The sequence below is a fragment of the Bactrocera neohumeralis genome, unplaced genomic scaffold (assembly GCF_024586455.1).
Source record: "Bactrocera neohumeralis isolate Rockhampton unplaced genomic scaffold, APGP_CSIRO_Bneo_wtdbg2-racon-allhic-juicebox.fasta_v2 cluster09, whole genome shotgun sequence".
Classification (NCBI taxonomy): domain Eukaryota; kingdom Metazoa; phylum Arthropoda; class Insecta; order Diptera; family Tephritidae; genus Bactrocera; species Bactrocera neohumeralis.
Window position 1 is genome coordinate 22,994,153 of NW_026089622.1, and position 27,297 is coordinate 23,021,449.

Sequence of the window (27,297 nt, forward strand, 5' to 3'; positions counted from 1 at the left end):
TGATAAAATGACCGTCGCATATCAACAAAACGCCTTGTGGCTACCGTATATTTTTTGAGCTGGCAAATATCAATTTCAGCTAATTGGTGTAAGTTGCTTTCATTGTGAGATCATTTGATTTGCAGTTTCCAGCACTTCTACTATGACCAAGCACCTAAACCAGTCTGATTTCAACGTAACTTTATGATATTGCTATTAAGGTTAGACACTCCTTAAGCAATGTCAGAATGGAGCTGTACTTCATAGCACTGCTTCTGCTACCTTAATTGCAGCCAATTCATACGTATCTCTACTAATTTTCGTTGTTACAAACAACCAATAGGCGAATAATTATAGTCAGATCCACCTGAAGCAAGAGAATTAAACTGGTTTTGGCACATAATTCCGCCATTAAAATTTCCAATCCTAAAGATATGATATTTACTTTTATATTATGAAATGCATAGAGACGTTTATTAGTTTGTTTGGCAATGACAATATATTAATTATATTAACTTTTAAACAACATTATTATGAAAAAACCCTTTAAGAACAATCCTGCGTTCGGATTTTTAGTTATAGACTATAAATAAGTAAGGTTTTATGTCACCTCTCATTAATTCATTCAAGGCGCAGATTTTCATGTCGTGTATAGAGAAAACTCGAAGTTCAGAAACTTAAAAATTCGACTGATAGTCATTTTATAAAGCTAACAGTGAATTACTATTAATTAACAATAATAACGAAAAAGCATACATCCATAAATGCATTTTATTACTTTAAATTATAAAAAGTTCATATACGAAAAGGTATAATTAAGGCGTTTATTCCGATACCTCGTCGTTAAGACCAGCATATTTGTTTGATGTTTGGAAAACCTGTAAGAAAAGACAAATCGTATTAAGTAAACAGATATAGATAAATTTTGGGATATTTTATTTATAATAGAAAAACCAGTTTTATCTGGAATCAAAAATCGCTTTAAATGGCGAGGTGGCATCCTAAGTACATCCAGAACAGAAACAAACTGCAGTTCTGGATGACTAGCAGTGCACTTAGGGGTGGATATAACCCGAAGACCACTTACGTATAAGTTACAACACAAAAGAACAGTACGGCAGACACGTTAACTAGTTAAGAAGTTTATGTCGCAATCGGCAAGAAAATTATTTTAAATTGGTTTACCCAAAGAGAATAAACGTGTGTCCTTAGTCGGAGATATTAAATTGCTCATTAACCCGAGAATGCACATTAGCACTGCGATTGAATCCCGAGTACACAATTGCAACCTTAAAGGTTGTTTGATTGTCGCTAGTCACCGGTAGTTGAAGGAAAAACAAATCCATATACTTACATTACAACTCCATTATATTTTTTAACATGTATTTACTGGAAAAAAATAATTTCTACAAGACCCAAAACAGCAGCTTGGAAGGCATAATGCGCTGATTGGATTAAAATTACAGTAGGGCAATTCAGAATCTGATACACCCTTGCAAATAAGCAACACTAAAACGCCATTAAATTATTTGCAACAATGGTTTGCAAATTATCAGGTGCTGTCAAAAATAAAAATATTGTAAACAAAGAGAAGAAATGTAGCAAACCAGTTTGAATAAAATAAGGCTAAAACACGAAAAGCCGAATAAAAAGTGGAGCGAAAGAAATCCAGAGTATACTGGATAAAATATTTCCTACCTTCATTCTCCATAATTTCTTCAGCAGCTTCATTAAATAAAGCATTAGTTAATTTTTCCGTAAAACTTTTTTTCGGCATATTTTCCAATTTGTGCGAAAAAACAATGTTTTTCTTCACCGATCGGCTGTGAATTAATGGTATTTGCAAGGGTTGCACAGAAACCACAAAAAAGACGTTCATTGTTGATAGTAAATATTTGCAATTGCATAACTTTGCAAACTCAGATGCACAAGATTCTGAATTGCCCTAGTATTTCGAAGTTTTAAAATATTCATACTATATCTGGATAACATTAAGATATAATAATTTATTACATTAAAAGGCATGCCCGACGATTGGAACCTAATTGTGCTCTGCCCAATCCATAAAATCAGTGACCCCACAATCTGCGCCAATTATTGTAGGATAATCCTCCTTAATATCGCATATAATGTGTTATTGAGTGTATTGATTTAACAACTGAACCGTCAACAAACTGACTGATTGAACATTATCACTGTGCCTTTAGACCTGGAGAATCTCCTATCGACCAGATTTTCGCAATGCGACAAGTTTTGTAAAATACCACCTCGATGGTAAAGCTATCTTCGACAGCACTAAAAGGAACTGCTTCTATGCCGCTATGTCTGAGCTTGGCATCACCGCAAAGCTAATACGGTTGTGCAGGCTGACGCTGGGCAACAATAAGAGCTTCCTCAAACGAGGTTTCTGACAAAGACTCCGGATCGTGTAATTTTATCAATCTATTGCTGGAGAATATAATATGAGTGCAGAGCTAATTGGAGAACGTATTGTATTGAAACTACAGCTGCTGGTGTACGCCGATGATATTGATACATTGGGCTGAACAACCGCGCCGTTGGTTCTGCTTTCTCGAAACTAGAAAAGGAAGCGAAGCGTATGGGTCTGGTTGTGACAGGACGAAATATCTCATGTCATCAAACAAACAGCCGCACTGGTTACTAAGCACCCACGGCACAGTTGACAGTCATAACTTCGATGTTGTAGAGAATTTCGTCTATCCTGGAACCAGCATTAACAGCAACAATAATGTAAGCCTAGAAATCCCCCGCAGAAAGCTCTTGCGAGCAGGTGCAACTTTGGACTGAGTAGGCATTTGAAAAGTAAAGTCCTCCCTCGACGAACAAAGACCAAACTCTATAAGTCACTGCTTATGGTGCGGAGACATGGGCAATGAAATCATGTGATGAGTTGACGAGTTTTCGAAAGAAAGGTTTCCGCAAGATTTATGGTCCTTTGCGTATTGGCAACGGCAAATACAGCAGTCGATGGAACGATAAGCTGTACGAGATATACGACGAATTGTTGTAGCTTCAGTGGTTTGGAGATATGTGCATTAAACTTATTACAGTTTTATATGTATAGTACTAGCGTACCCAGCCCGCTTCGCCACGCCAGATTTTGCTTTATTTTACAATAAAATTACAACATGAAATATTTAGTTTATCTCTTAATTATATTAAATTATTCAATTATTTTCATATTAATTTTCTCTATTCTCTTTTCGAGCGGGTGAAGATTATTACCTACACCCATATGCATACATGTTAGTAAATAGAATATTGTTCTTATCATTGATACAAAAGCATATCGGGCTCAAGTTAATGCCAGAATTAAAAGTATGACACATGGCTTGGGGATGGTAAATGTGAATTAACGACATTAGTGAATACTTATTTGAAACAATAGGTTCTAAACAAGTTTTTTAGAGATTTTGTTGCCTTAAAAAATAACATATATCAAATTTCGTCAATAATTTTGTCACAAATAATCGTTCAGTTTGTAATAATTATAATGAACAATTTCTGATGTTCTTATAACATATATCAAATTTCGTGAATACGAAATTGAAAGTTTTCGGAATCAAATGCTTGTATGGAAAACTTTCAATTTCGTGAATACGAAATTGAAAGTTTTCCATACAAGCATTTGATTCCGATCGTTCAGTTTGTATGACAGCGGCCGTTCCGACAAATGAGCAGCTTCTTGAGGAGAAAATGACGTTTGCAAAATTTCAAAACGATATCTTAAAAACTGAGAGACTAGTTCGTATATATACAGACAGACGGACAGACAGACAGACAGACAGACGAACATGGCTATATCGACTCAGCTCGACATACTGATCATTTATATATATACTTTATAGGGTCTCACAAACTTCGTGACAAACTTAATATACCCTGTTCAGGGTATAAAAACAGGGTAAAGCTTAAAATGCGCCTAATTCATATCAAAAAAAGTTTACGTACACCAATGATTATTTATATAAATCAAAAGTAATTACAATAGTTTTAATAATTGTTGCAATTATTGTTGTTAGACGTCGAGGCATTCTCCCCACTCATTCTCTAGTATTATTTCCGGATATTTCGACCCACTAAGTCGATGAACCAGTTTTTTGGCTTTATTTTGATGAAATTCGATGTTTTCGAAGCGTGAACAAGTATTTCAGGGCTTGTGCAGGGGCGAACACTAGGTGTGTAAAAGCGGCATGGAAATAAAAGAAATTTGTACAGTACTTAAAAAAAACTCGTTTTTATTGTAAAATAAATTCAGAAATTGGTGAAAGACAAATAATTATCAATTGCACAACAAAAGTCCGAAATAAACACCAAATAGTAAACACCGTTGGTAGAACTTGAGCATCAGGTCGGTCAATTATTAGGACGTTATGAAGAAACCACAATTTCCGCTGAATGTTTGGAGTCGTTGTACTGTTGAAACCGAAAAATCTATAAATTAAAGCTTTACAAGGATGGATTTTACTATAAAAACGAGTTCTTTTAAGTACTTTACAAATTTCTTTTATTTCCATGCCACTTTCACACAAACCTAGTGTTCGCCCCTGCACAAGCTCTGAAAAAGCAAGAAAGCCGTTTGCCAATTGTACATAGAATATATAACCCACCAGCCCTTTCCTTCATCAACATACCTATACCAAGATGTTTAATAGGAGCGCTTGTTGAGCGCTGTACTGGATCTTCTTCACAAGATTATCTATCTTTTTATACCAAATATACTAAACTTAGCCTTGTCAAAAACTAAAACTTTGTTTCAAAGCTCTAGTGACATATTTAAATATTTATTTGTGAAAGCGATATATTTTTGACGATTACCCAAACTGATATGTGGTTTATTACTAGCAATGCGTCGCTGATACCCGAATTTCTTTAAAATTCTTCTGGCAGTGGAATCGCTTATAGCCTTTTATAATAGTTGCTTACCATTAAGGATTACTTTGTTAGCAGTTACACCAGGATTTGCCTTGACCCGAGGGACAATCTTTCCTAATTTTCTATGTGTCAGAATAGGAAGACTAGTTATTGGCATTGAGGTGATTTTTACGCCTTATGCTCAGTTTTGAATAATTGTCCGACTTGCTGTTCAGGTTATATTTGAAATGCTTTCCAATTTATCTGCAACAGGGAGCAAAAAGGCGTTTCCGATGTTGGGAAAGATACACACGTTTAATTAGGAAGAAGCACGGGATATAAAAGATTTAAAGCATTCATTGCGGAGTAAATTGGAAATGAGTTACAATTATATAAAAAATCTAAAGAATTTGGTATACCTAGAGTAGCCATTGAGTTCATTTGCAAGTTTTTTCACAGCGCTTCTATCTGTATTTTGTTCGTTATGATAAAATGACCGTCGCATATCAACAAAACGCCTTGTGGCTACCGTATATTTTTTGAGCTAGCAAATATCAATTTCAGCTAATTGGTGTAAGTTGCTTTCATTGTGAGATCATTTGATTTGCAGTTTCCAGCACTTCTACTATGACCAAGCACCTAAACCAGTCTGATTTCAACGTAACTTTATGATATTGCTATTAAGGTTAGACACTCCTTAAGCAATGTCAGAATGGAGCTGTACTTCATAGCACTGCTTCTGCTACCTTAATTGCAGCCAATTCATACGTATCTCTACTAATTTTCGTTGTTACAAACAACCAATAGGCGAATAATTATAGTCAGATCCACCTGAAGCAAGAGAATTAAACTGGTTTTGGCACATAATTCCGCCATTAAAATTTCCAATCCTAAAGATATGATATTTACTTTTATATTATGAAATGCATAGAGACGTTTATTAGTTTGTTTGGCAATGACAATATATTAATTATATTAACTTTTAAACAACATTATTATGAAAAAACCCTTTAAGAACAATCCTGCGTTCGGATTTTTAGTTATAGACTATAAATAAGTAAGGTTTTATGTCACCTCTCATTAATTCATTCAAGGCGCAGATTTTCATGTCGTGTATAGAGAAAACTCGAAGTTCAGAAACTTAAAAATTCGACTGATAGTCATTTTATAAAGCTAACAGTGAATTACTATTAATTAACAATAATAACGAAAAAGCATACATCCATAAATGCATTTTATTACTTTAAATTATAAAAAGTTCATATACGAAAAGGTATAATTAAGGCGTTTATTCCGATACCTCGTCGTTAAGACCAGCATATTTGTTTGATGTTTGGAAAACCTGTAAGAAAAGACAAATCGTATTAAGTAAACAGATATAGATAAATTTTGGGACATTTTATTTATAATAGAAAAACCAGTTTTATCTGGAATCAAAAATCGCTTTAAATGGCGAGGTGGCATCCTAAGTACATCCAGAACAGAAACAAACTGCAGTTCTGGATGACTAGCAGTGCACTTAGGGGTGGATATAACCCGAAGACCACTTACGTATAAGTTACAACACAAAAGAACAGTACGGCAGACACGTTAACTAGTTAAGAAGTTTATGTCGCAATCGGCAAGAAAATTATTTTAAATTGGTTTACCCAAAGAGAATAAACGTGTGTCCTTAGTCGGAGATATTAAATTGGTCAGTAACCCAAAAATGCACATTAGCACTGCGATTGAATCCCGAGTACACAATTGCAACCTTAAAGGTTGTTTGATTGTCGCTAGTCACCGGTAGTTGAAGGAAAAACAAATCCATATACTTACATTACAACTCCATTATATTTTTTAACATGTATTTACTGGAAAAAAATAATTTCTACAAGACCCAAAACAGCAGCTTGGAAGGCATAATGCGCTGATTGGATTAAAATTACAGTAGGGCAATTCAGAATCTGATACACCCTTGCAAATAAGCAACACTAAAACGCCATTAAATTATTTGCAACAATGGTTTGCAAATTATCAGGTGCTGTCAAAAATAAAAATATTGTAAACAAAGAGAAGAAATGTAGCAAACCAGTTTGAATAAAATAAGGCTAAAACACGAAAAGCCGAATAAAAAGTGGAGCGAAAGAAATCCAGAGTATACTGGATAAAATATTTCCTACCTTCATTCTCCATAATTTCTTCAGCAGCTTCATTAAATAAAGCATTAGTTAATTTTTCCGTAAAACTTTTTTTCGGCATATTTTCCAATTTGTGCGAAAAAACAATGTTTTTCTTCACCGATCGGCTGTGAATTAATGGTATTTGCAAGGGTTGCACAGAAACCACAAAAAAGACGTTCATTGTTGATAGTAAATATTTGCAATTGCATAACTTTGCAAACTCAGATGCACAAGATTCTGAATTGCCCTAGTATTTCGAAGTTTTAAAATATTCATACTATATCTGGATAACATTAAGATATAATAATTTATTACATTAAAAGGCATGCCCGACGATTGGAACCTAATTGTGCTCTGCCCAATCCATAAAATCAGTGACCCCACAATCTGCGCCAATTATTGTAGGATAATCCTCCTTAATATCGCATATAATGTGTTATTGAGTGTATTGATTTAACAACTGAACCGTCAACAAACTGATTGAACATTATCACTGTGCCTTTAGACCTGGAGAATCTCCTATCGACCAGATTTTCGCAATGCGACAAGTTTTGTAAAATACCACCTCGATGGTAAAGCTATCTTCGACAGCACTAAAAGGAACTGCTTCTATGCCGCTATGTCTGAGCTTGGCATCACCGCAAAGCTAATACGGTTGTGCAGGCTGACGCTGGGCAACAATAAGAGCTTCCTCAAACGAGGTTTCTGACAAAGACTCCGGATCGTGTAATTTTATCAATCTATTGCTGGAGAATATAATATGAGTGCAGAGCTAATTGGAGAACGTATTGTATTGAAACTACAGCTGCTGGTGTACGCCGATGATATTGATACATTGGGCTGAACAACCGCGCCGTTGGTTCTGCTTTCTCGAAACTAGAAAAGGAAGCGAAGCGTATGGGTCTGGTTGTGACAGGACGAAATATCTCATGTCATCAAACAAACAGCCGCACTGGTTACTAAGCACCCACGGCACAGTTGACAGTCATAACTTCGATGTTGTAGAGAATTTCGTCTATCCTGGAACCAGCATTAACAGCAACAATAATGTAAGCCTAGAAATCCCCCGCAGAAAGCTCTTGCGAGCAGGTGCAACTTTGGGCTGAGTAGGCATTTGAAAAGTAAAGTCCTCCCTCGACGAACAAAGACCAAACTCTATAAGTCACTGCTTATGGTGCGGAGACATGGGCAATGAAATCATGTGATGAGTTGACGAGTTTTCGAAAGAAAGGTTTCCGCAAGATTTATGGTCCTTTGCGTATTAGCAAAGGCAAATACCGCAGTCGATGGAACGATAAGCTGTACGAGATATACGACGAATTGTTGTAGCTTCAGTGGTTTGGAGATATGTGCATTAAACTTATTACAGTTTTATATGTATAGTACTAGCGTACCCAGCCCGCTTCGCCACGCCAGATTTTGCTTTATTTTACAATAAAATTACAACATGAAATATTTAGTTTATCTCTTAATTACATATATTAAATTATTCAATTATTTTCATATTAATTTTCTCACTATTCTCTTTTATCGAGCACAAGGTGAAGATTATATTAATACCTACACCCATATGCATATTCAGTGGTTTGGAGATATGTTTAAACTTATAAATAGAATATAGTGTTCTTATCATTGATACAAAAAATTACAACATGAAATATTTAGTTTATGTCTTAATTACATATATTAAATTATTCAATTATCTTCATTTTAATTTTCTCTATTCTCTTTACGAGCGGGTGAAGATTATTACCTACACACATATGCATACATGTTAGTAAATAGAATATTGTTCTTATCATTGATACAAAAGCACATCGGGCTCAAGTTAATGCTCGAATTGAAAGTATGACGCATGGCTTGGGCTTGGACATTAGTGAATACTTATGAAACAATAGGTATTTTTAAACTATTAATGTTAATTACAAATAAGGAATAATTATAATGACCTGATGTTCATGAAATTAAAAAAAAACAGGGTAAAGCACTCCAACTTTTGAAGTTTTTTTATTTTCTTAGCGAAAAATGAAAAAGCATTCAAATTGTAAAATGGATTGATTTTTCACTCTCACTTCTCCTAATGCTCCTAACTTACTCTTGGAACATTTAATAGCCGTGCCAATAGATTCTCTATTTATTTTATTGTGAATACAAAATTTTATAGATGTTGTGCATGATATTGAGATGTTATATTCGGTTTCCTCAACGTAATCTTTTAAAATAGTTTTCATTATTTTTAACATGGTAACACATATGTGGATATAAAATATTGAGTAAAATAAGGCACTAATAAAATTGAATTTTAATATAAAAGTAGAGATTTCTCCCAAAATAAATTTTTGAAAAAATAAAATAAAACATAAAATGTTATTTGTGTAAGACAAATTACTTTGATAGTTATTTAAAACCAGTTAAAATGATTTCATCAGATAGACAAATAAGTTTTTTGTTTCAATATATGAATAAAAAAGAAAAGATACATTGAATTAATAGAACAAAAAGCTATTAATAATAAATATATACAATATGAGTGATGTCCATTTCACACAGCAGACTCATCAGTTTGGTAAAACTCACTTTAAGGCCAGTGGATAGACTACATTTTTCGTTTTTTCATTTGGAGTATAAACGTAAGTATTAGTTTTTAGATGTGCCAACTCGGGAGCAAGCCACATACAATTGGCCGTGTGAAAAACACGAATTCTCCAAATTTAAACCGGCGATAATCAACGATTGACCTTATGCACAGGAAATTGTAGCCGCTTAAACTCTAACGGTAAATCGTTGGAAATCATCGGTATTCGTCGAATCAGTACGTCTTCGCCTTTGAATTTACCACTGATGATTGTGGCTTCGACTAAATTCAGTGAATTTTTTTAATTGTTAATCTGGTTCCGCCGCATAACCTAGGTGCGTTTAAATTGCGAATGAGCATTATGGGTGATCCAATTTTCAATTTTAGTGTGTGTGGCGGCATTCTAGATGGCTTCAATGAGTTTAAAAATTCAACTGGATAATTTACAGCTTGTTCTTCGTGCTTTACCGTGTCAGTTGACTTACAATTGATTTCTTCGCCGGGAAGTTTCAATTGAATTTGATTTGATTTGGAGGTTTTTTTACCAATACTTTCTTTTTTGGGTGCCATTTTTTATTTATTACAATGGTTTTGTGAAGAAACATGATTGGTGAAGAAAAATATAATTTTTCGTTGTAACAATCAATTGAAAACGCATCAGTAAACGGATACATTCGCGGCGTTACAACTTACCTGAAATTCCTAAAAATCCTTAATTATTTACTTTAATATACTTCAATATAATCCATTGTACTTAAATATGTTTCATATTGAGATATAAGTTATCACAGCTAGCATAGCTAACAAAATGTACAACAACAAAGCTGTCGCAGCTAGCAAAATATACCGATATTACTCAATTCAGCAATATTCTGTAAATATACAATATCATTGCTCAATAAAGTTAATTTCCAAAATTTACAACAACTGCACATTTCGTTGGCACTAAACTAGAACGGAAGCCGTGCCGCCGCAATGTAAGCCGTTTCTCGACCAAACTGAAGTGCTGTTTTGCTATAATTATTGCTTACAGAGTATATAGAAATAAGTACTAGTAAGTAAGAATTCGTACATATGTATGTAAGTTTATAGTAAATAAGCAAATTCTGTAGAAAAGAAATGTGTTTAATAAAGAAAGTTGAGTTCAACTTCACCATTCAAAACAGCGGGTTATTAATCATCTGGTGGCAACCATTAACTGGCGCCCGAGAACTTTAAAAAACTTGAAGTTGCCTACACCAAAAGTATTAAAGTGAATCTGTACGCACAAATATCATTATCCAGAAGGATAAACGACGGAATTTAATTTTTATAGAAAGTTCAGTCGAGTTCGACATAAGTCATTAAAAACAGTATTTGAATCTTGTTCGGAAATTTAATTACAAGTGTACGCACAAATATCATTATCCAGAAGGATAAACGACGGAATTTAATTTTTATAGAAAGTTCAGTCGAGTTTGACATAAATCATTAAAAACAGTATTTAAAACCTTGTTCGGAAATTTAATTACAAGTGTACGTAAAAACGCCGCAAAAACAAAAGAGCGCGTCAAGTGTCGTGACATATCTTAAGATTTGTTAAACAATAAAGCTAAGTGTTTGACAAATCAAATTAAAAATACTTATAAAGTGGGCAACTGAAACAAGATCCCGCCAAATCAACGCCCTGAGTGACGTCAATTGTCATTGTTTCATACAAAAATTTTTGTTGAAATTTTTCATCAAAGTGGCCCATTGTAAGAGAAAGGCACATTTTTCTTCGGTCTCTAACTTTTTTAATGTTGACTTTTTTGGTAAACTTTCTTTGGCAAAGCTTCTCAGAATAAGTCCGTCTTTAAGTTCTTAGATGACTGTAAACCCCAAAATCAATGTTTTTTGTTGTTCCTTACAGCCAATATGTCGAAAAAACTGAAATTTAATCCATTTTTTTTAAGGTTTTTACTCTCACGTTTCGTCAATATTTTAATTTACCCTTTGATACTTATACATTAAGTGACATCTTGTAATAGTAAGAAACTTAAGCAAAGACAACGTTCTGAGCAAACTAACCATTAGAAAAAAATCTTAACAAAATTTGTATTTTTTAAAAAAGCTACACTCACTATGTTTGTGTGCTGTTTTATTTTTTTTGTATCTTATAAGTGTTATCCATAAGTATCATAAATTTGTACACAACATTTAAATTAAATTTAATAAGACTCATCTATCAATGTCCAACACAAATCTGCAAGCAACGAGTCAAGCTTTTTGCCGCTGTACCAATGCTCAAGGGGGGCGGCGACTTGGTGAAATCTTTCTCCATGCTCATCGGATTCAGTCGGAACTTGCTGCTCAAAATGGTCCTTGTGATGGTGAAGGAAATGAATTTTTAAGGACATATTCACACCTATTTCTTCAAAAGCGTCTACCATGTCATCCACATATTTTTTCCAATCTTCAGACCGGTGCACTCCTAATTTTTTCATTTGGCCTTAGAAGTTCTCCGAATTTTGCGTTCTTCATAAGTCTTCTTATATCGGGGCCATTGAGAACACCTGAAAATAATGTATCAACATAACATTCGTTCTATTAAAATACTTAAAATACCTTCTTTTATTATTATTTTTTTTTTTGGTATCCGAACATTTTCTGAGTGAGATACTGGTAGCTGTGCAGATTGAACACTTTTGTAAACTGTGTTTTTTTGTTGAGTCTTGCAAATTTGTTCTTGCATGCGTAGCAGTTACCAGTATGATGCCCTTGTGGATCTATCCAAATCATTGGGATGCCGAACCCCATCACAGTCTTTTTGACGAGTTATGCAGGTTGTTGTTGCATTGCGTGCAAATGGTATTTGGCACCCAATCTACGTCTCTTATAACAGGCAAATCGAAATATTCCTCGTAGATGCCAGCAGTTTCCGAAGATATTTTGCGTCTACTCCGAGGGCTTGTAAATTTTCCACATACGTAGCAGAACAACGATAGGCCAATTGGACACTTATTCATTTTAATTTATTTTCTTAATATACAAGGCACTAAAACAATGTTCTTTCCGCGAAGTCAAAGTCAAATTAACTACTGCAATCTATGCTTAAAATTTGACTCGTTTCTTTCAAACGTTACTTGTTGTTATTTCTTATCAGTGCAGTGGTTAAAAGCTTGACTCGTTGCTTGCTGATTTGTGTTGGACATTGATAGATGAGTCTTATTAAATTTCATTTAAATATTGCGTACAAATTTATGATACTTATTGATAAGACTTATAAGATACAAAAAAATAAAACAGCACACAAACATAGTGAGTGTAGCTTTTTTAAAAAATACAAATTTTGTTAAGTTTTTTATCTGATGGTTAGTTTGCTCAGAACGTTGTCTTTGCTTAAGTTTCTTACTATTACAAGATGTCACTTAATGTATAAGTATCAAAGGGTAAATTAAAATATTGACGAAACGTGAGAGAAAAAACTTTAAGAAAAATGGATTAAATTTCAGTTTTTTCGAGATATTGGCTATAAGGAACAACAAAAAACATTGATTTTGGGGTTTACAGTCATCTAAGAACTTAAAGACGGACTTATTCTGAGAAGCTTTGCCAATGAAAGTTTACCAAAAAAGTCAACATTAAAAAAGTTAGAGACCGAAGAAAAATGTGCCGTTCTCTTACAATGGGCCACTTTGATGAACAACTTCAACAAAAATTTTTGTATGAAACCATGATTGTAACTCAAAAAAGTAATGATCCAGTTCGATTCGTAGGACCCGAAATAGGGGGAAACCGTCGAATTTGGCTTAGTCTTTTTTTTTGACTATCACAGTGTTATTAAAGACTCACTTCTTTTATACGTAATTTCACTTCCAAAAACCGAAGATACCCTTTACAATAAAATTATCATAAAACGAGTATACTTAGAATTCACCAATCTTTTCATATCCCAAAACGACAAATATGGCATACTTGTAAATTGAATTGAAGTAGATGATACTACTATATGCAAGAGAAACCAACATAAAAAAATAAACAAAACCCATTGCATTTCACAGATCCTTAGCGGAGAAAAAGCGCTTTGCGATTACCAATATGTAAACCAAGCTATAATTGAATTAATTAGTGAAGGAACAATATTTCTTTCAAATTTTATTGGAAATATTACTTATAATAATACACTTTTAAACTAAATGGTACTTTTCTCATAAACTTCTTTAACGAAACTATAACTTTGAATAACGTTAGTTAAACAAACTGGCAAACAAGTTCCTACCAAATCTTACCCGCAATACTTCAGAATAACCTAACGGAAAATGAAATTAAATTAGACTTAAACTATTTACATAAACTACATTTAAATAATGTAAATGAACTAGAACGAATAACATCAAAAAACATTATTTCAATTCGCTCAAGCTTCTTAGCAATTCTTGTTGCAATAACACTATCATTAGTTTTATACTATATCAGACTCAAACCAAAAACCAGAAATTCATTTCTTATCCCACCAATAATAGATTACCCAGAACTTTCAGTAGCCAATAATTCTTAATCAGCGAGACGCTGATGCTTAAGAAGGGGGGAGTTATCACAGTTAGCATAGCTAACAAAATGTACAACAACAAAGTTGTCGAAGCTAGCAAAATATACCGATATTACTCAATTCAGCAATATTCTGTAAATATACAATATCATTGCTCAATACAGTTAATTTCCAAAATTTACAACAACAGCACATTTCGTCGGCACTAAACCAGAACGGAAGCCGTGCCGCCGCAATGTAAGCCGTTTCTCGACCAAACTGAAGTTTGCTGTTTTGCTATAATTATTGCTTACATAGAGTATATAGAAATAAGTACTAGTAAGTAAGAATACGTACATACGTAAGTTTATAGTAAATAAGCAAATTCTGTATAAAAGAAATGTGTTTAATAAAGAAAGTTGAGTTCAACTTCACCATTCAAAACAGCGTGTTATTAATCATCTGGTGGCAACCATTAACTTATATATCCACAACGCATGTGTCAACAGAAATTTTTGGGTTATTAAACAATAGAATATCAGCATAGTAAATAAAAACTATATTTGACAGTTAAAAAAAAGTGCTCCGATTATCACCAAACTTTACAGGTCAAACAAACTTAACAGGTTTCATTGAAATTGGGACAGCAGTTTCGGAGCCTACCCGGAACATTCAGACATACGTTCATTTTTATACACATAGATTAATTTAGTGCTTAGTTATGGTACTTTTCAGGCTTTCGGTTAATGATGATTTGTGGACGTGACAGTGGTTCAATTACGCCCATCTAAATGTAAAAATGGATGAAATCGGTGGATAACCCCGCTCACTCTCCATATAACGGTACTTTTCGAAACTACTTAAAGCGCAATAACTCTATGACTAATTACGCCAGAGACATTAAATTTTACCCCCCGAGGTGCTAGGAGAGCTCTTTATAGGACCCGGTGTGAAAATTGGACAATGGGCGTGGCACCACCCACTTTTTTGATAAAATTCCATATCTCGCGACCCGACCAACCGATTTCGACTAAATTTAATACTCATAATTTTTCTAACTTTCATTTGTTACAGTGTGAAAATAAACAAAATCGGACTACAACAACGCCTACTTCTCATTTCATTCACAATTTAAAATTCCATTCGATGATTTCACTTACCATACACAAATTAAGAACTAATTAAGATAACGGAACACATTTTTCCAGAAATAATTCCCTTAAAGTAAGGCACCTTTTGACCAAAAATTGGTTCAAAGTTCAGCTTTTCCTACGGTTTTTTCTTCTGTGATAACTTTTATTTTTCGTTTTAAATACAAAGTGAGTTTTTTTCTTAAGGAACATTTTGTCATTTTATGATCGCGTCAAATTAACAGCTGATTTTTTAGTATTAGCACATGTGAGCATGCGAGCATATAAAATAATTTTTTACGCTGCCAATTTGGTGCAATTTTTGTAAAGCATTTATGCGAGAAAACTTTTACTGGACATTGGGATTTAAGGAGGTGGAAACTTCGAAATTGCTCAACTTCGAAGTCATCAAACCGAAAACCGCAATTAAGCGTGGCGTATTTATCCGTGAAATACTGTATGTAGTATATAGGAATTGGGGTAGTATCGACCCGTTTTCATCTATTTTTCCTAATACCACATACTACTAACATGTCACTTACTAAAAAACCTATCCTATGGAGTAAAGTCAGCCGGATTCACGAAAATCCTGATATTAGTTATTTAGTGGCAATGCCACACTCTCACTCATAACTCACATACTGGCCGATATATTTGGAAAAAGTCAGCCGTAAGTTCGAAAATATTTATATATTAGGTATATATAGGCTAAGGAATGTATAGGTCTGATTCCAACCATTTTTGACATACAGACACATCATTGTCAGAGAAGGATTATATCTTAATTTCAATTATATATCTCACACATTGATCAATATTTTCGATCAAAAGTCAATTATAGGTAATGGGGTCCGAATATTCGGTATCTGGATTTCAGCGGTTTTCGGTCATAAGATGACATACACTAAAGGCATTATTCTTACAAAGTTTTATCCCATTATACTAATTGCTTCTTGATTTGTGTACTGGAAAGTGAAAGAATCCAGCGAAATTTTAAATTTTTCTATATAGGAAGTAGGCGTAGTTGTTGTCCGATTTTGTCCATTTTCACAGTGTGGCATGAGAATATGAGAAGAATGCCATATACCAAATTCCGAACACATACGAAATCGGTGGGTCGGGTACCGAGATATGGAATTTCACCAAAAAAGAGTGCGGTGCCACGCCCATTGTCTAACTGTCAAACCGGATCCTATAAAGTGCTCATATACCATCTCAGGGGTAAAATTTAATGTCTCTGGGATATTTAGTTATTGATTTGTTACTCTTTAGTTTTTAACGGAACCGTTTTATGAAGAGTGAGCGGGGTTATCTTCCGATTTCATCCATTTTCACACTATCGGCAGGACTTCTTATAATATTTGAAATAAATAAATTTATTTATTGTAACAAAATTTTAAGCTCGAATTTAAGAGACTGACATGCAAAAAAAGCTATTTTTTAATTTAATTTCATTTACACTATAATTGAACTTAATAGGGTATTCCATACCAAATCGACCACTTTTGAACCCGACCCCTTTAGATTTTGCTGAAACTTATCCATCCTTTTCTACCCTTTGAAAAACATTTTTGAGAATTTTTTCATAAATTTTTGTCCAACTTCAAAAAAGTTATGAATTTTTCAAAAAAATGGCTTTTTTATTTTCAATCATCATGCCTCTTCCAGGGCACGATGACCTTCGTAGGAAGTGCATGAGTGGAGCCAGCCTGAAGTGGTACCTGCAGCACCTCCGAGAGGGGAATACTCCTAAGGTGGCGGAGGTTCTGGCCAGGAACAGTGCCAGGGTAGTGGTGAATTCCCCCGCGAAGGAGCGTAGCAAGACCGCGTCTGCTCGCGCGTAAGGCAGCGGGGCTGGTAGCTCGACTTGCGTTAACAGGGCAGCGCCTTAGGCTACCCATGCACAAGTGGGCAAATTACGCCGCAGGAGCTCCCAGCTCTAAAAGGCTGAAGGGCAACAGCACAAAGTCAGCCAGAGGCCAACCCTCCGTACCGGATATCCTCCGGGTGGAGGGGAGACGGCGCAAATATGCGAATGCTGTAAAAGGCATTCGCATGGCTGTACTGCCTCTAAACTATCCGGCGGAGACGTTGGAGTCGGAGGAGCTTACCGTGCTCCAAGACCTCCTTATGTAAGAGGTATTCAGAGGTAGTGAATACCCAGCGTTCTTCCTTGGGGTGGATTTCACAGGAGGCATGTTGCAGGTGAACTGCCAAGACGAGACCGTCCTCTGCGCAAGAAGGGCGGGGAACATACCGAACATGCACAGCATGATGATGTTCCTCCCCCGACGCGAAGACAATCCAATGAGTTTACTCTAGGTCTGGTCAAGAATCAGAGCCTGGGACTCAGCTTCTCGGCCTGGCGCATAGTCAACAGCGAGATAGAGAAAAAGGAGGAGATAAAGGGATGGAGACTAAACTTGGACATCCTTCTGATCTAAGAGCCTTGGGTCTACGAAGCGAGAGACCTAGGACTTGTGTAGAAGTCAGGAACAATATTGACTTCTTTTGCATTTGAGAGTTCCTGACGCAGGATCTGGTGGCGATATGCTTAGTGAGAATTTGAGCAGGGAGGGGCAGACTGACAATAGCGTTACGGGCCCAGGAATGGAGAGCAGGTTGTCTGCATGAGGCAAGACTGACACAGTACTAGCAATCAAAAGAAGCGGCGGGACATTTATGACCAGCGCAGAAGATAGAGCTACGGCGCTTCTGCGGGCGCACTTCCCGGAAACAATTCGGGAAGACCAGTGTCTACCCGTGGTCGAACACAGGCCGTCCTGCTCGGATTGGATAATCGCAAGGCAATTATATACTGCGGATTCGATCAAGTGGGCAATGGCTTTGTTTGAGAAATTCAAGTCTCCGGGAGTGGATGACATCTTTTCAGCGCTTTTACAACAGGGAAAGCAGGATCTACTGCCATACCTTGTTCGGCTGATGAGGGATAGACTCGCAATGGCGTACATCTCTGAATTTTAGAAGACCGCTAAGGTTATCATCATACCAAAAGTAGAAAGGAAGGACTATTCACTGGCTAAATCCTTCAGGCCAATTAGTCTAACTTCTTTCTTACTAAAAACTATGGAAAAGATCGTAAACCATGAAATAAAGTCGAAGGCGCTGAACCCCTGCATGCTGCTCAGCAGGCATACAGAGCAGGCAGATCGACCAATACTGCTCTGTACCAGTTAACCTCTGAGGTAGAGAGTTCGTTGGAGAGAAGGGAAGTGATGCTTTGCGCCTTCTTAAACATCGAAGGTGCCTTTGACAACACGTCTCACAGGAGTGTAGCCAGGGCACTGGAGAAAAGGAATGTGGCAGCACCGGTACACAGATGGATAGAGGCCGTTCTGCGCACCAGAATTGCTAAAACCACAGTAGGAGATACAAGGATTCGTCTTGGCACAACAAGGCAGAGAAAGGCATTGGCAACCAATGCATAGCATGCGACATGCCAAATTGCTAATTGGGGGGTACAACCACAGCAGGTTTAAATTTGTAATTAACCTCCCTAGGGACAAACTCAGCCTACCGGTCGCATTCTACACCGGCCACTGCGAGCTGAATAGGCATTTATATAATATGAGCCTATCCTCTTGCGCTAACTGCCGGTTCTGCGACAGGGAGCCTGAAACAGCAGAACACCTGCTAATCGACTGCACAGCAGTCTATAGACGCAGTATTAAGGAACTTGGATCCATGTTTCCGAATAGGGATCGCATCGCCTCACTAGCACCCAGCAGAATATTGGACTTTATCAATATGCTGGGGATATGTGAGTCCTTGTAGTTTAGAAGAGGGCACAATAGACCTAAGGTCGCGGTGCATTCCTCATTTATTAATCTTATCTTATGGAATTCACTCCACGGAAGGGAATCTGTAGAATTACAGCTTTGTTAATATTATCATCCAGGAAATATTGTTGACCAACCGGAGAATGAATATATTTCTGCCATGCTTGTATTTTTTATAAATTTATCTATGAGTTAAAATTAGTAGTTGAAAAATACATTGATATGCATATTTATAACTTTACAACAACAACAACTTAACAAGCATAGAATTGCCTTTTGCCGTCGGCATCTTCATATCTATGCGCAATCAACATTTTTTCTCAATTGAGAATTAACAAGTTTCGATATATACGAAAATATCAAAAAAGTTGCTAATATTATACCTAACAAATAAAAATTATATTTTTTATTTTTTTTTTTTATAATTTAATAAATTACAGTAGAATCCGGATATAACAACCTTCAAGGGACCGGCGATATTATGTCGTACTAACCGGATGACGTATAAAACGGATATTTACATATGTATGTAATTATGTATTATAAGTGCGAAAGTTTGATTTTCCTATTTAGGTAAATAAAACATGTTGTAGGAATCAGTTACATATGTTTATTTTAATTATTCTTATACATATGTACACAAATAAGTAGTACATACCAAATTACAAACATAGGTACGTAATGTACTGTAATACTGTCACTAACGTAGGAAATCTGTTATTTGGGATTTTTTTTGACAGACTTTTGTTCGGTAGTAAGAACTTCGGACAGCATTTTGAATTCGTGACATCATTGTTTTCATATGGTCATCATCAAAGTTAGTCTGAACAAATACATTAAGCGTTTCCACAGCCTTCAGAGCTTCAGATACACTCAAGGTTGGATAAAACTATGGTTCGTCATCATCACCGTCGCTATCTTCGCTATTCGCGTCGTCAGCGATGATATTATCCACAATGTGTTCATCAGACGGCTCTTTACAAGTGGCGACAGCATCATCGACAAGCGCGTATTGTTCAAAGTCCTCGTTTGTTATGGGTAACTGATGCTTATCAATAGCCTTCGCCCAAATGCTCAGCGGTACGTCGTCTTCTTCGTTAAAATCATCTGAAGTTATGGTACATTTTACATTGCTTCGGACAAAACCAGCATGTTTGTAACAGTTAAAAATTGTTCCTTGCTTGAGTTGAGTCCAGGCATCTTGAATCATTAGAATAGCGTCAAGAACAGTGATCTTCGGGCGCTCAACACTACTGCGTCCACCATCTAGAAACTGGATCATTTTTAAAACAAGGTTTTTACGAAAATGTGTTTTCAAAGCTCGAAAGATCCCTTGATCCATGGGTTGCAACACTGATGTCATGTTTGGAGGCAGAAATACTAGGGTTATGCTTTTCAAGTCTGCAATATGGGGATGTGCAGGACAGTTGTCAACTAACAGCAGGATTTTCTTATTCTTTTTCGTAAGTTCCCCATGCGCGTGCCCATTTAGTAAAAATGTCACCAGTCATCCAGGCTTTTCGATTGCTCTCATAATCCACTAGCAAATGCCGTACATTTTTAAAACATCTGGGACGTTGAGATTTCCCGATTACGAAAGTTTTTTTTTTAGCTGTGCCACTCATGTTGGCTGCCACCATTACTGTTATTCGCTCCTTTGATAATTTTCCTCCTGTACATTTTTCACCTTTAAATTTCAACGTCTTGTCTTTATACGTCTTTATAAAACAACCCGGTCTCATCTGCATTAAAAATTTCATCATCACTAAATTGAGCACGTAGAGTAGGCCAAACTTTATCTAACGAATCGTGTACATCACTCTTTTGTACTGACAAAGACTCATACTTTCTTACTTTAAAACGGTTTATCCAACTCATGGAACATATGAAATTATGCATGTGTAACTGTCTAGCAAAAAAATTTGCTTTCTCTTGTAGCAGAGGTCCATTAAGAGGTATTCCCCGGTCACGCTGAAGCTTAAACCACTGTAACAATGCCTTATCCAACTGCTCATGAGTAGAAGTTCCTACACGTTTTTATTTCAAAACATTGGCATTAAATAGCGGCACGATCTTGTATTTACTCTTCTTTATTGTTGATATTGTAGAATGAGATACGCCAAATTCCTTTGCGAGGGTCGCGTTTGATTCACCAGCCTCTAATCTATGTAATATTGCACTCTTTTCTTCAATTGTAAAACACTTTCTCTTCACAGAACTCATTTTATGGCGCTTTATGAACTTGTCATAACAGGTGACAAACACTAACTGTGATTTACGCGCGCCAATAAGGAGAATTGAACGGTGAAGCGCGGGGGAAAGTAAGGGGGTATTGGTCATTCGTTACCTAAATTGAAACAAAACACGTCGTTTTAAATGGACGAATTGTCGTAAAAAATGGTCGCTATAAACGGTTTGTCGCTCAAACCGGAGTCGCTCTAAACGGTTACATTTCCTCAGTATCTAACTATTAAACCGAACTTGAGTAAATAATATCGACGCTAAAAACGGTTAGTCGTTGTAGGCGACGTCGTTATAAATGAATTCTACTGTAATTAACTTTTTCAAAATAAATAAATATGTATGTATATCTTCAGATTCATCTTATTTTCAATAAAATTTGCTGTCCACTAATAAACGTGACAATGAAACCAGAAGATAAGCAGAAAATTTTATAATTATTAAGGGAGCACTGTGCGTGCACAGGTTAAAACAAAAATATTTGAAAACTACGTCCAAAAATAAAGGTGGTCGGCCCAGAAACATTAACAACCGACAATGCCGCCCTCTCGCCCTATTGGTCACTTCGAAAAATGCTGTTAAAACCGCGGCGGGTCTTAAAATGCTAAATATCGAAGCAAGTGATTGGACGGCGCGCCGTACATTAAAAAAATGGTTTTAACGCATCAGAAAAGAAAAAAAGCTTTGTTGACAAAAAGGTATGTACGGCTGCGGTGCGATTTTGTTGCAAGACATGAGAATTGGACTGAAGAAGATTCGAATATGGTTAGTTTAAAAATATTTACTTTATTTTTTATTTTCAAGGCAATATGGTCCGATGAGACGAAAATAAACCGTTACCAATCTGATGGACCGTCGTGGTACTATAAACGAGACCTAAACACGATTAAACCAAATCATGTTTCCCAAACTGAAAAGTTGGTGGCGGGTCAATCATGGTTTGGGGGTGTATCATAAGAAACGGTGTAGGTCCTCTGGTACGCATTGATGGGGTCATGCGTAAGGAGCAATATCTGAACATTTTGCAACAAAATTTGCAGACAGGCACTGAAAATTTAGAACTTCCTGCCAGCCTTGTGCAAGACTGGCTAAAAAGTCAAAACTTTTTTCAGTCCTTGTATGGACCCCACAATCACCGAATATGAATCCAATAGAAAATTTGTGGAGTTATGCCAAGGCGCAGCTAATAGTTACATTAGCTTGTAACTAGCGGACTCAAGTAGTTTGGGACGCAATACCCCCCCGATTTTGTACACTTTAAAAAAAACTAAGGAGTTTTTGGACCAAACAATAATTTTATGATTTTATATAGTACTATATTTTAATATTACATCGAGTGCAAAACTGTAACATTGAGTTCATTTTATGTTTTTATTTTAAAAAATTGTTCATTGTTATTAAATTACCATATTTAGTTACTATAATAAAACTAAGATTACAATTAATTAAAGGCACAAAATCATAAAATTGGTTGTCTATTTTTGTTTCCGGCTTTACTTAACAATAGATCACTGTGGAGTGTTACATCATTGCCCGTCACTGTTTATTATTTCATTTGCACATTTTTCAGTATTTTTACAAATATGGCAAATATGAGCCACATATGTACAAACATTCAACAAGTGCCGCACACACCTTTCCGCATCTCCGTTGTCATGGGCAACCAATTAACAAAGCTCCCGTTTTGTCAAAGAATCAATCTCTCGAAATTGGTAGAAAATCCGAACTGTGCCGAAAGAAACTAACAAACGATCGCCGATTGTCACTGCTTCCCTTGCCGCTCGAACAGCTTCGCCTACAAACTAGCGTAAATATATACATATGTATGTTTATGTATGAGTATGAGCTTGCATACATATCGACGCTGATTTTTGCGAGACACGGCAAAATATTTTAGATATGAAACAATATTTTAAATGGTATGGTCGAATTTGGGAAATTCCACGGATTCTTGGACTCCTCCAAAAAATTATACTTTCCCATTTTCGTCGAGAGTTATTTCTGGCAAAGAAATAAAACACTACGTCTCTTCCGAACACTTGGATTCTCATGCAGAGCAGCTCGTACTTTCTGACGTGGGGAAAGGGCTATTCTGCAAATATTGTCCATGGTTTACGCCTCAAAATCAAGGAGGTTATCGGGGAAATACTTGGGGTACTTGTCACGCAGCCGTTTACTGATTTCAAAAATTTGGTTGGGATCAAGGGTGTGTTAGAAATTCATTCTCAAAATATGTACCATAAGAATGTAATGGCAACGGGGAAGGACTTCGTGAGAGACTATCACAATCCACAACGAAGCGCCCGTAATCTTCTCGACGAAAAACACCTTTCGCAAACGCAAGAGAACAGAAAACGACTCATCCCCATTGTGAAAACGGTCATTTTTTGCGGAAAGCAGAACATCCCACTTCGTGGGCATAGAGATGACGGAGATATTCGAAAAAAAAAACGCCCGTGCAAAACAAAAGGAATTTCAGGGCTTTGCTGAGATTCGGAATCGATTCAGGTGACACAACTCTGGAGCATTACCTTGGGAGCACATCTTCAAAAGCGACCTATACCAGTAAAACGACTCAGAACCAACTAATTGAATGCTACAGGGCAGAGATACTGGACAAAATTTTGCAGCGAGTGGCTCGTGCTGAGTTTTACACGATTGTTTTCGATGAATCTCCAGATCTGTCGTGAAAAGCTCAGTTAATACTTTCATCCTGCCAATTATTACGTAGAAGTAGAATTTCCGTAAAAATATAATAATTGATGCCTATCGGATAGTGGTTGTTCCCAAGAAAATAAACAGAAATTTACATAAGAATAATGTTTCTCGTTACAGATTAGCGTTGTACTCAGATATGTCGATTTTTCTTCTGGCGAAGCATGCATACGAGAAGACTTTGTATCTTTTTTGGACGCATTCGGTGAACTTTCGAAAAATACTCTCGCGGAGGGCACATTATCAGAAGAAAGTGAGGATGAAAATGGATTAATGGCTTACAGGACTACTGAAAAAAATGACCGAACCGATGAAAAATTGTCTCTAAGTGGATTTGCCATCGGGGGGATTGTTCTTGGAGACATGAAGAAAATGAATTTTCTAATGGAGAAATGCGCTTCGATAGGGACTGATGGATGTGCGGTCATGCTGTCAGATATCGGAGCAGTCAACGAAATTCGGAAAGAAGCAAAAAATGCAGTCGTGACTCCGTGTTTCTCGCACAAACTCAACAACAGTATTTCAAGGTCAGTGAAAGTACGATTAATCGAAAACGTTGCCAGTGCCATACTAGAAGTCGACAAATTCTTTAAGAACTCATTTCCAAAACGTGTGACTGTATTAGCAAAGATACTTGTTGAAAAAATTGTCCAGTTTGTGAAACAAGATGGGTACAGAGGCACGATGCTGTCCTTCAATTTGTTGCGAAGTTACTGTTGATCATCGAAGCTCTGTCAAAAATCAGTGAGTGGAAGAACACAGAAACAGCAGGCAAAGCAACAATTCTCGTATCGGCTTTGTGCAAGTTCGAATTTATCGTCGGGCTCTTCAGTCTCAGCGACATTCTATCGCTCACCCATACGCTCAGCGTAGTTCTTCAAAAGGAAGCAATTGATTTGGCGAACGCATCAGAAATGATTGGGACGTTGCTTGCCACGTTGGAAAATAAGAGAAAAAGTTGATGAAACATTCCGATTGATTTATTCAGAAGCCAAGAAAATGGCGGAAAAACTCGATGTTGACGAAGCGAAACCGAGAACATGTAGTCGAAAAACGAAACGCGCGAAAACTTGCGAAGATTACTACACGGTCTCTATCCACGTACCTCTGCTAGATATCATCAAAGAAGATTTGGAAGCTCGTTTTTCACAAGAATGGTTACCAATTGAGTGTGTTGCTCCCAGAAAAAGCAAGTCTTTTAAAAGAAAACGAAATCGATGATCTAATCGGATGCTTGATAGAAAGATTCGGGAATCTTCTGGATGATGAAAAAAGCGTACAAAAATTGAAATTCAAAGGTGCATTAAGCTACTGGCAGCAGCAACAAAAAATTGAAGGCAGCGAAATTCCAACTTCTGCACTGGAAACATTAAGAAAATGTGATGTCGACATATTCCCAACAATCCACACCTATCTCCGAGTATTCTGTGCACTTCTCGAAACAACCGCGAGCTCTGAACGTTCTTTCTCTTATCTTCGCCGCATCAAAACATGGCTTAGGACGACCATGCTTCAAGAAAGACTAGTTGGATTAGCGTTGCTTCATATGCATCATGACCGAAGAAGTCATCGAAAGATTCGCAAAACTTGGCAGTCATCGTTTTTAGTTATAAAACACGCAATGTAAAAGGATTTTTCTGTTTGAATTTTTAATAAAAATGAGCCACTATGTAATGCATGCATATGGTTGACTTTTCGATTATAACCACTTTGTTTACCTAAAAATTGGAATTTATAATTTGTGTTTCATAATCGAAGGATAAATTCAATTTGCCCCCCAAGAATCGTCTCTGGATCCGCCACTGAATATATGCACATATGTATGCCTAAAATTAGTGTTATTTGATATAAAACCCGTAATTAGAATCCTCTTTAACTGCAAAAAATACCTATTTACTTTGTATTTTCAAAACACACCAAGTTATTATACCAAAACTAACTAATATTCAAGCGAAAAATTTCCGGCAAACCCTTTCTGCTTAATAAAGCAGTAAGCCGGATTGTATATAACTAATAAGCAAGGAAATATAGCAAGTCTCAAATAAAATAATGCGAAAACACAAAGAAAATAAAAAACAACCATACGTACATACAATATGCATATTTAGTGCAAACATTTATACCTTTTCATTACACAAATAACATACATCAATATGTATGTATAATTGCTCCACCTGTATTCAAATTACAGAAAGTCGAATTTATAGATAATTTGGAACACTAGGTCAAAACAAACAATTACAACAAAACACATAAGTGCTCACAAATTATTATTTATAAACACAAGCAAAATATATCTCCTGGTAAGCAAAAATTGGCTTCTATTTATTCCCTAAATGTATTCACAACATATCTCTATAATCATATTAGACGGCCGTTCTAATAGAAACTACGTACAAGTCCATATTTGCTTACGTATAAACATACATGTAAGTATGTACATAACAGAAAAAACTTTTTTCAATTCCATTTTCAATTTCTCTTTCTTTTACGAAAAAATTAAATAACATTTACACATATGTACATATATCGAAAAAAATAAAAAAGTCAACAAAATATGCATAATTTGTAAGAATTATACAAAATATTTGAAAATATTTATTAACACATTTGTACACACACATACATATTATGAGCCCACATCGACACTTTTTCGGCAATACCTCTTCAAAAACCGAATTGATCTCTATAACGAGCTCTCAATTGCTTATGAAGAAAGCATAATCATAAACACACAAACAATTCGTGCATACTTATGTAAATAGCACATTGATCTCTTCAGCGAGCTCTCAATTGTACAAAACATACCTTCATAAGCACATATGTACATACATACATACAAGTCCAAGTACTAGGGTGTACCTAAATACTGACATACGGACCGAAAAGGTTTTAATAGATTAAAAGGGCGGATATTTTCAAACTTAAAAGTAAAATAAAATAAATAAATATTAATATTATGCAAATAAATAGAAACGTTAATAATAACACGAAATAACATATTCGATTTCTATCAACCTAAACTGAATATAAAAACTTATTTACCTAAAAAAGTTTCAAGCAATATTATATTGCCTTATTCAAATTATTTATACGGAGAAAAAAATTTAATTACTTTTACACACATTTAAAATAAAATTAAAATGATGATTGACGACAAAATTCAAAATACACCTGCAGGATCTACACGCCCAAAACAGGTTGCTAAGTTTATTTCAGAAAGTGACAGTTTAAGAAGATACTGCACCAGATTTTCCGGCTCACCGATTTAAGAAAACTCTGAATCATGACGCCATATTAGATTCTGACGATTCAGATATACCACAAAATT

General features: G+C 35.8%; 1 protein-coding gene across 3 annotated transcripts in view; it reads right to left on the reverse strand.

The window, feature by feature from the left end:
- Positions 1-732: 732 nt before the first annotated feature.
- LOC126764062 (eukaryotic translation initiation factor 4B-like) overlaps positions 733-27,297 on the reverse strand; it is a 112,311-nt gene continuing 85,746 nt past the window's right edge. For 2 of the 3 annotated variants that reach the window (XM_050481820.1, XM_050481818.1), the window contains exons 5-6: positions 6,155-6,196; positions 733-857 (exon numbers count right to left, since the gene is read on the reverse strand). In XM_050481820.1, the coding sequence (XP_050337777.1) occupies positions 804-857; positions 6,155-6,196 (96 nt within the window). In that variant the 3' untranslated portion in view covers positions 733-803. The remainder of the gene's footprint in view (positions 858-6,154; positions 6,197-27,297) is intronic. The other variant, XM_050481821.1, reaches the window with a different exon arrangement.